We start from the raw sequence: 10,276 nt of genomic DNA on the forward strand, positions 1-10,276 counted from the left end.
AGGCAACCCTGAAGAGGCTTCCCTCTGTGTAGAACTCTGTTTCTGGTACTGAGTTACAAGAACTTGCTGACGCTCATGAAAGCAATGGAGACACTGGAGCTCTTTAGAACCAAATAGGCAAAGGGACAGGGCTTCTGGCTTACCTCAGTCCTGGATATTTTAGCTGCATGATCTTGGTGATGACTGACATAAGGAGCAGAGCTCTCAAGCCACTGATAGGGTAGCCCAAGGGCTGAGGATAGCACAGAGAACAGAAGGGAGCCAAGCCGAGCTCAGAAACCCATTCCCCAGGGAACACGGTCCTTCTGACTAACAGAGACATGATTCTCAGGATCGGGGCAATACTTGAACCATGGATCCTGACAGAATCTGAACCACAGCTTAAGACTCCAGGACTTCTCATACAACTGCATTGAGCTACTTCTCCACACTGAAGAGATTCAAACACAGGCTGCCCCAGGTAGATGAGAAAGAAAATAATGAGAAGAACCAGATTCAGAGAAAGCTGGGGTTTCATACCCAATTGTGTGTAGGCAATTGAGCACTAATGAGAACTTTGGCTATTTATTTAACATTGATTTGATGTTGCTGTACAAAAAATGAATTACTTCCTCATGCACATCAAACTTCTGATTCTCAATTTGTTACTGATTGTGATGTTATTAATTAACATAAAGGATTGATTTGAGGAATAAAAACACTAGAATATTATGTCTACTAAAATATGATGAAATGTGAAGTGGTAATCCTAAAATTGGCCCCATCAGACACACAAAACAAACAAAAAGGTTTGCGTATTTTGAGTGGTATATAGAATGAATTGGAAAGCACTGAAGGTTGACTTTTAATACCTCATGGCTAGCAAAGTAACTGGACAGTGAAAGTCATTGAATAAAGACAATGCACTTGTTCTAGGTGAAATTGGGAAAGAACCAGAGCTACATTTAACAAATTTTGTGTGAATGTTTGGGCATGGACACAGGAACCTGTAGGAATTCAGGCTTTCCCCTCCTATGAAGTATTTATTATCTAAATTCATTGAGATGTGTTTAACATTATGGGGAAAGAACTCCTGAATCTGAGATGTGGTGGTTTTACATTTCCCTATACCACCAGTTTCTTCTGCCAAAGGACAGGTCAAGGAAGCTCAAAGGTGGACAGTCTGATAGGTAGGGGCAGAACTGGGAAACATCGTTTGCATTGTTGTTATTATATTCAAAACATTTAATGAATTACTGAAAATTCATATGATATATTCTGATCATGGTTTCTCTTCCCCATCTCCTCCTAGATCCTCTCCAGCCATCCTTTCTGTCTGTCTCACATCCTCTCTCTGTGTCTCTCTCTGTCCCTTCTATCTCTGTCTCTCTCTGTCTCTCTGTCTCTGTCCCCCCTCTCTCTTTCTCTCTCTCTTTCTCACAAATAAGCAAAAATAACAAAAAAGAGAATAAAGCATAAATCAATGAACCAAACAGACCTCAAACCAAACCAAATCGAATCAAACCACTACAATGTACAATGGGCACACTACACCATAAGAGCTGAGTTCATTTTCTCTTCCAGCCGTGGAAGCTCCATCATGATTCCACAAGTAGTGACCAATGAGTCTGTCACAGTGATTTCACCAGATGGAATCAGCTTTCCTCAAACAGACAAATGCCAGCCTACCCACCAGAGGAAAGACAGCCTGAAGAAACATCTAAAGGCAGAGATCAAAGTGATGGCGGTAAATCCCACTCAGAACAAACTGGGGTGGGAGGAGGACAGAGTGTGAAGAAATAGGAATAGAATTGGGGGTACAAGACTTCAGTTTTGACAGAGTGATCACTGAGTGACCGGTAGACTGGTGGCAGCCCCTTGGCAAGCTGCTTACATCACTAAAACCTTCTAAAGCTGGCAAATATTCTACTGTTTTCCAATGAACTGGACTGCACTCCAATGACCTTATTCCATGGGTCATTGATTTTGTTGTTTATTTTTTTTCATTTTTGAAGAGTATCTAATAAGCATTTTATTTATGAAAATATTTGTAGTTATATTTTAGGTGCTCTCTGAGTATAGAGCAACCTACTCCTTAGTGAGAAGAGATGATACAAAAAGATCATTGGTTTGCTACTCAGTGCTCATCCCAGACTCAGACTCACTAATGGGACATTTTTGGGTAAAGGGTGAAGAAAAAATTTTCTGTGACAAAGGATGGAATTGTTTTTCAGTCTTGTCTGTAACAAGACTATATGCATGGGCCACTGTGTTACCTAGTCTCAGAATTTAATGGAACTGATGGCCTTGCCTTGGGCATACATACAATCCACTGGATTCCTCTGAAGTACATGTAAACAACAGTCTATAAAATTGCTTAATCAACATTAAAAGAGCGGCGAGTCTGGGATGTAAAGGAGAAAGGTGTCAGAAAGGCATAATTTTACATTTACTATGGAGGCAAGGGATCTCAGAATGAACAACTGGACTGAAGGTACTGTGGAGCTTTACAGAGAAGCTGGCCCTATGTTGTATTCTGTGGGCTCTGGAGGATATGGGAAGAACTTTCCACATTCTAGCGCTCAGAGCAGGAGGGAGTTCAGATGTCTGTTTTTCCCACAAGAGGAAACAGGAGACTTGCTACCCATGCACTCAAGCTCAGTCAGGCCAGGAGATGCAAGGAAGGGTCATGAGCATGCAATGGGTTCAAGGACAGAAATACCTAAAGGTGACCTAGGCTTGGAAGAACCACATACCTGCTAAAAAGAACTTTCCTCTCTGACTGCAGAGCTTGTACAGGGTCAGTGTAGTCCCTGGGATGTTATAGATGTCAATGCATGGGCACCAGGGAAAAGTGGAGAGATCCTTCTTGTCATTGTTGGTTTAATCACCATCTCCTTTCTTTCAACAGGCAATCCAGATCATGTGTGCTGTGACAGTTCTGGGTCTGGGAATCATATTGGCATCTGTACCTCCAATCCCACATTTTACCTCAGTGTTTTCAGTCCTTTTAAAATCTGGCTACCCATTTATAGGAACTTTGTTTGTAAGTAGACTTCTGTAGGGGAATAAGATGGGGAGGAGAGAGAATGGAATTGTCATCTAGCTGCATTTCTGTTTACTGTGAAAAAGAGGTCAGTGGTAGACATTGTTCTTCTGTATGTCATGAGAGAAGGTCTTAGTGTAGAAGGGCAGCAGTTATATAATCCTGAATATTTTTCCATCTAATCCAAATAAACATTTCTTCGCAATTTCACCCTTTCATGTCATCTCTTCAGCAATGATGACTTTATTGGCCTCTTGAGTTTAGGGGAAAGTCTAGGATGTGGGATCAAAATCCCACTTCTTGTATCATGCAAAGTCATCTAGTGGATCACACTGCAGGAAGGAACACTTTCATTCTTTTTATCTGGCTTTGTTGGAGGCCTTCAGGATGATAGACTGGATATTCCTCTGAGACTGCTCCAGTCTGGGGTCAAAAGGTAATGAAGGTCCTTTTCTCAGAACCTAACTCTTCTAGACTGATATGGACGAGTCTCACTCACAACTGAGGATCCCTCTCACTGGGGCTTTCAATGTGCTTACTACAGCTCTGTAACAGTTTTTGTTCCCTTCCTACATGTCTTCCTTTGATACATCACAGCTCAACATTTCTTTCTGTTGTGTCAATGATTTCTGATTTTCTCTTCTCATACCAATACATTGTCTGCTTTCACCAGTTTTCCATGAATCTTCTTTGTCCCAGTTTCCATTCAAAGACACTGCAGTCCACCACTTCTGTCTCCAGAGTCTCCACTAGACATTCTTTTTGAACCTTCTCACACTTCCCTTGTCCTTGGTAACTTTGACAGTTTCTGAGTTATGCTGGCTTAGATATTTCTAAATATTCCTAAGCTTGAGATTGTCTGATATCCTGTTAATCTTTAATTGAACAGAGAGTGGTGACTGTGTAGGTGACTATGACAGCAGTGACTGGCCATGCTCTAGGTATCATGAAGGGTGCATAGTTTTTACGACACATCAGTGATGACATAACACTGATGATGAAGCTAATGTGGTGATGTCTATGTCAGTGCTGTTTCTTTATATCTTTCTACTCACCATTGTGTGCCCTTTACACTGAGCATGTCTTGCATTAGAAGAGACACTGAGTTCTTTTAGCTTTATTAAGAGTCTATCTCTGTAACTGTGGGTGTAGCTCAACAGCAAAACACATACATCACAGACCCAGAGTTTAATCCCTAGTATTGCAGAGATGAAGACACAAGCATTTATTTATATGGACAGGCTGTTTAACTTTGAAGAATAGAAATCACAAAGTTTCTACTTTAAGAAAAACCTAAAGACTATTTGTTACTTGGTTTTATTTAATTTATTGGATAATAGAAAAAATCTTCATGATTAAATAATGATTTATAAAAATAACAGCTAAAGGCTTCTGTAAATGCAAACTTATGCTTCCTTTTGTTCTTATTTATCTCGATCTCTAGAACCAATTACTGAAAGTCCTATTTCTTCTGTTCTGTATTTGTTAATATCTTCCCGTATTTCCTTCAACAAAACAAAACCAAAAAACAAAACAAAACAAAAAAATGAAACCTAGTGCAGATCATTTCCTAACTATTACAAAAATCAGAAAGAGGTAATTTTCTAAACTCATTTTTGGACACCAACATTATCTTGAAGCCAAGACAATTATGGAATGCCAGCCAGGAGCATGACAAGAAATGCAAAGTACAGGCCAGTGTCTTAGAGGATGTAGTTCCAAAATTCCTCACTAAAATACCATCATGCTAAAAATTGGACAGTAAAAATTACTTCAATATGTTCGACTGAGAGTTACTGAAGAAAGTTGGCATGGTTCTTAGGTGCAAATCAGAGTGCCATAACTTTATTGGTGAAAGGAGGGACAATCCCCCCCCATTGCTATTTTCCATTTTCTCTCCTTGTAGATCAATGCCTCAGACTCAAAAATCATCTAAATCCACATTTTCCTTTGCAATTAACAAAATATCCTTTTGTTATCTCTTATAGGTTTTATGAATTTCAATGGAATAGATTTCTGTTCTTATCTACTTTTCTTGTGTTCTCTGAATAGTGCATGGACAAAGAGATGACCCGAGCCCAAGTGTGTATGTCCATGGTCATTTGGTCCATGAGAGTTTGTCATAAACACCTTAGAATGAACCATAGTCACTTTGTACATAGAAATTGACCTGCCAATGCTTTCTTCTTGTTTGAGCAGTTTATTGTCTCTGGAATTCTGTCCATCATCACAGAGACAAAGTCAACAAAAACTTTGGTGAGTACAAGAGCCATATCCCAGAACTGGTGAGCACAAAAGCCAGAGAGATACCTCAGGACTGGGCTTTTCATGTTGAAGTTACAACTTAAGCTCTACAGTGATTGCTTTTTTGATTTGTGAGCTGATTCTGGGTTCTCGCTATCCCTATGTGGAGCACACACTTTCTATCATGGTGGCCACAATTATAATGTGCCTGGTATCTGAGACCAGTGCCAAGGAATCTGAGGTAAAATCCTACTCTCTTATGATGCAATTGTGTAGGCAGCAGGCAATGATGGAGGATCTTGATCATCTAATTGACTGGGTTGAGAAGTGCCTCAAAGATTAATAAACCATAACTTTGGGATGTTTCAGTTCCAAAATGCGATTGCTCCATTCCCTAATATAAAGACCAGGATGGAATAAAAGGGAGAAATTGAAATGTGGTTAACACAGGTATCCTCTCACTAGATTTCTTGACCAGCATGTTGTGAGCTGTTTTGCTCTGCCAACCTAGTCCCACAATGGTCAGCTGTGCCTCTGAAATTGAGCCAAACATATTTTTATCTTTAATTGTTTATATGAGGCACTTTGTCATGGCAATGAAAAGTCTAACAACAAAAAAGCTTTCAAATTTTACTCTTCAGTACTGAAGCTAATGTCCTTATTTTTAATGAGTTATGTTTGTTATGGGTATACAATGTAATCTCACCACTGAAAATCCATAAGAATCCCTGGAGAAAAATGTTCATGTGAAAAAAGTCTTTTATCTATATTCTCATAAAGGAAATGCTTTTGCTGGAATTAAATATACAATTTGAATCGAAAAGCAGAGTGTTGGAATTTTGAAAGTCTCAGTAGTTATTTGTTTTAGCTAATAATTCAGCTTTTCCTACATTAACTTCTTCCATTGAAAAACTAGTCCCGAGCAGAAGAAAGCTGGACTATAGGAAGAAACTTTTGAATAATGTAAAGATTCACCTAGTCTTCAGTTATCACAGGTTCTTCAAGAAGTTGATTCAGGAAGTCATGGGAGAGAATGTCACTTAATGCAATAGCTTAGGGATTAAGTTAGGAAAAGCTGAATGTTACTTTTCTGCTGCTGTGGTAAAATCAACTAAGAATAGAGGTAGTCTGTAAGTAGATTAAGGCTTATGTAAGATGCTTCACCAATGCTGAAGAATGTTCTTTTTATACAGTGTATGGAGACTAAAGAAGAATGCCAGTTAGGATGAACGTAGTGTATTCCAAGAGCACACATACGATCAGTTTTCTGATTGCAAATACTGGTTAAGTTGTCCAAGAGTTTGATTTTAGTCACTATTTGTGAAAAGAAGCACCTAAAAGCACCAAGTTCTGAGTGATTTATACAATCTGTCTAAAATATAAGTAACCTGAAATTAAATCACACTCAAGTGCCATACAGTTGGGTGTGTCCTAGAAACACCTACATGTAACTGTAGCTTTCAGACTGAACTTAGCTCAATTTTTGTTTTCAATACATTGAAAAAGAAATAAAGCCACTATCAAGAAAAGTTTCTTTATTTCACTGACACCATAAATGTTGTAGAGAAGATCCAAAATGAGCATTGAAACTGAGTAATGCAGATCAGTGAGACTCCAAGGACTTCTGCCACTGCGGCCTCAATTTACCAACATAGAGTCCCATTCTGTTTTTCTCTGCCTCACGCTGTTTCCACAAATGGCATCCTTGTCACCTGTATAGATTTCTGTCTACAGCCCCAGTTATAGTCAATCATTAGGCTTTCCAGAATCCAAAGCCTACCTGACACTGGGAACAAAGCCCCCACACTCATCTTTGGCTATACAAGCTTCTGAGAGAGGTAGAATGTAAGGAATGAACGGCCTCATCTACCTTTTCTGTTTGATTGATGCATCCACAGATGGGCTATGGAAAGGATGTCTCATTCTGAATATATTTGACAGTATTAGGTGCATCCAAATTCAACTCTTGAGATAACTCCGCTCACAAAGAGGGATGGTCCATTTGGACTCACATTTCAGAGGTTTAGCAGTGTATAGTTCTAGTGAATCTATTTGTTCTGAGCTTGTAGAGAGGCAATGAGTGTCTCATGCTAAGAAAGCAAAGATGTGTGTCATATGACAGCAAAGGAGCAGAAAGAGAGTAAGATGAAGGTCCTATGTTCTGATATATCCCCTTCATGGCCTCTTCTCTGTAGACAACCCTTTGCTTGAGAGGCATTTGCTGAAAGTTCTTACATATTTCTTCTACAGAAAATCTGTCTAATCCAAACTATAGCACTGAGAATGTTGATGAATAGGGAACAGGGCTGGTGTCTGCACCTCCTCCTCTTTTTCACACTGTCTTGAGACTTTTCAAGTTTTACTTTATAGGATTTTATTAAAAAGTCATAGATAAAGAATTTGCCAGGGAAATATTTTCTTTGTCACCATTGAAATCCTGTTTACCCATCCAGTTGTCATGTAGTTTTGAGTTTGTGTGATCCTTGGCGTTCTTAGAGCCCAATAAATATGATAGTAGTTGGTTAAAGTGACCTAGTAAATATCATCTGGGAAATGGAGCATAGAAAAAAAAATAGGCATGGAAAACCAGGGACTCTGAACTTTCTACTGGTAGCAATTATGCATTAGGAAGAATAAAGAAATAAATTATTAATCTTTCAGCTGCTAATGAAGCCAAATAAAGAAAATTACTGCACAGTTTTGGAAAAGAGGTATAAGTGAAACCTGTTGCTTCTTCCAGGTAGATGGCAGCCTGACTCTGAACATCCTGAGTGTTTTATTTGCTTTCATGGGCATCATTATCATCTCTATCAGCCTGGCTGGTTTACATCCTGCTTCAGAGGAGTGCAAGCAGAACAAGGAACTTAGAGAAAGTGAATATCATTACTATCACCCTTACTACAGCTCATACACGAATGAGTGCACCATGCCCAAGTCTGTTCTGGCTGTAAGTATTTTTAAAGGTTGCATGGAATATTTTTGGTCATGAGGAAATAGTGATCTTTTTCCTATCTTTTGAAAATCTTTCTATCTGGTTTGAGGTCTTAGGGAACAGTCAAGGCTGAATAAAGAAAAGGTAAACAATGTTAAAGCTTTTAACCCCAAATCATTTTTAATTCCAAAATAATTCTGGGTTAAAAGCATTTAGCACCTTTTCTAGAGAGCTGGATATATAGATTAGAAAGAGATGTTTTTAGCGTAAGACACATACCCATAAGACTCAGGTGATCTGAACATACTAGCAAGGATACCTGGCACATATGTAGTGGAGGGAGTGCAGTGAGCTGAGCAAAATTCAGCTAAGCACTGGGAAATGGATTGTGGGAAGGACAGGAGTGGGATGGGGTGTCAGATATCTGCTTCTACAAGTGCTCACAGTAGCCAACACTGGGCCCGTATGGAGGTGAGCTCACTGTTGCTTTATCACCCTCAAAGAGATGAGGTTGTTAAATGAGGAGAAAAGAAATACAGCAAAATGAAGAAGAGTAACTGGCAGTGATATGAGGGACCTCCATCTTGTTGGAAGAAAGTATTGCAATTTGACTAACAGGAATAACATGCCTTCAATTAAAACATTCAAGAACATACGTTTGGTCCCTATCATGTGAGAGAATTTTAGGTAAGATAACAATGAAGATTCTGCATAATATTCATTTTCTTGTGAGAACAAAAGTAAAATAAAAAAATGAAAGTAAAGAAACACAGATCCAAGATAGCCAGACAGTTAGGTCTGGTCAACCTGAGGCTTTCTGATTCCTTATGGATATGGGCCCAGTGTTTCTTCCTTAGTTAAGAAAACCACAAGAAGAAAGAATGTGTAAATTTGATGTATAATAATGTGAGTAAATTAACATCTGGAATAACTAAGCCTGACTTTAGAAGGCTGAAGTATCTGGAAGAAATTTTCATGGATCACAAAGTAAGATGGCATCATGGGATAGTTTCACACTGCTTGTATGTGTGCAGATAAATGAAGGGTTTATAATGTCACATTCATCATCCTTTCTATCAAGTCATCTTGATGAAGGACACCTCAGGACAGAGGTCATGGGCTGTGTGTTCTTTACTGAGACCATTCTTTGAGTTGATTTGTGATGTCAAAGACTGTAGAAACTGGATTACTTTTCTGCCTTTTTACCATCACACACACACACACAGAGAGAGAGAGAGAGAGAAAGAGAGAGAGAGAGAGAGAGAGAGAGAGAGAGAGAGAGAGAAGGATGGGTGGGGAAGGACAGGGAGAAACGCTCACACACACCCCAAAACAAAACAAGTTAAACAAAAATACATCCCAAGGAAGTAGGTTCTATCAGTGCTGACTTATGCAAATAACTTGCATTGTCAGAACCTCACTAAGCCTCACAAGGAAGTACTACCATGGGTGATAAGTGAGCAGACAGAATACAGAAGCTAGAGAAAAAGAGACATGCCCAGCCTCACACTAAGCAACAGAAGAGAGCCAAGAACAGGAGCTGTTGACTCTAACCTGGGTTCACTACTCCTCTCTGCTCCCTCACTGAGTGAACAGTATAGTCAGGATCCATACCCAAATTGGATTAGAAGTGCAGAAAACAGCTCTGTTGATTTAGTTTGTCTTCTTCACCCACTTCCTCCAAGGAATGAAGGGACAAGTCATCAACTTTAGCCTATTTGGAGGTTTGGGAAGGTCCTTTCCCTTCTCTGATGTTGGAGATGGTTTCATCTCTACAGTCATCTCCCACCCAGGTATGAGGGCTTCAACTAACTCAGTCACACCGACCTCTTTTCTCCTGAATTTAGGGAGTTCTTTCTGTGATGCTGATCAGCAGTGTGTTGGAGCTTGGTCTGGCTTTGCTCTCTGCCATGCTGTGGTCAAAAGAGGGTGCTCGAACTTCCCTTGGGTGAGTATTCGAGAGGCCTCCTGAATCTTCCCTGCTGTTCTTCTGGGGTGTGTTAATCTATGCTGTCATGAATGACAGATAGAATGACATTAGTCACAATGACATGAATATCAGGTGATTTGGACAG

At 39.5% G+C, this 10,276-nt stretch overlaps 1 protein-coding gene across 2 annotated transcripts in view; it reads left to right on the forward strand.

Annotated features, from left to right (window-relative positions):
• The first annotated feature begins 1,376 nt into the window (after window positions 1-1,376).
• The window catches only part of LOC114635217 (membrane-spanning 4-domains subfamily A member 6C-like), a 9,906-nt gene continuing 1,006 nt past the window's right edge, over window positions 1,377-10,276 (forward strand). Inside the window, exons 1-5 of one of the 2 annotated variants that reach the window (XM_028783911.1) lie at window positions 1,377-1,726; window positions 2,891-3,025; window positions 5,225-5,281; window positions 8,010-8,216; window positions 10,049-10,149. In XM_028783911.1, the coding sequence (XP_028639744.1) occupies window positions 1,463-1,726; window positions 2,891-3,025; window positions 5,225-5,281; window positions 8,010-8,216; window positions 10,049-10,149 (764 nt within the window). In that variant the 5' untranslated portion in view covers window positions 1,377-1,462. The remainder of the gene's footprint in view (window positions 1,727-2,890; window positions 3,026-5,224; window positions 5,282-8,009; window positions 8,217-10,048; window positions 10,150-10,276) is intronic. The other variant, XM_028783910.1, reaches the window with a different exon arrangement.

This window comes from Grammomys surdaster, unplaced genomic scaffold (genome assembly GCF_004785775.1).
Source record: "Grammomys surdaster isolate TR1022 unplaced genomic scaffold, NIH_TR_1.0 1170, whole genome shotgun sequence".
Lineage (NCBI taxonomy): Eukaryota > Metazoa > Chordata > Mammalia > Rodentia > Muridae > Grammomys > Grammomys surdaster.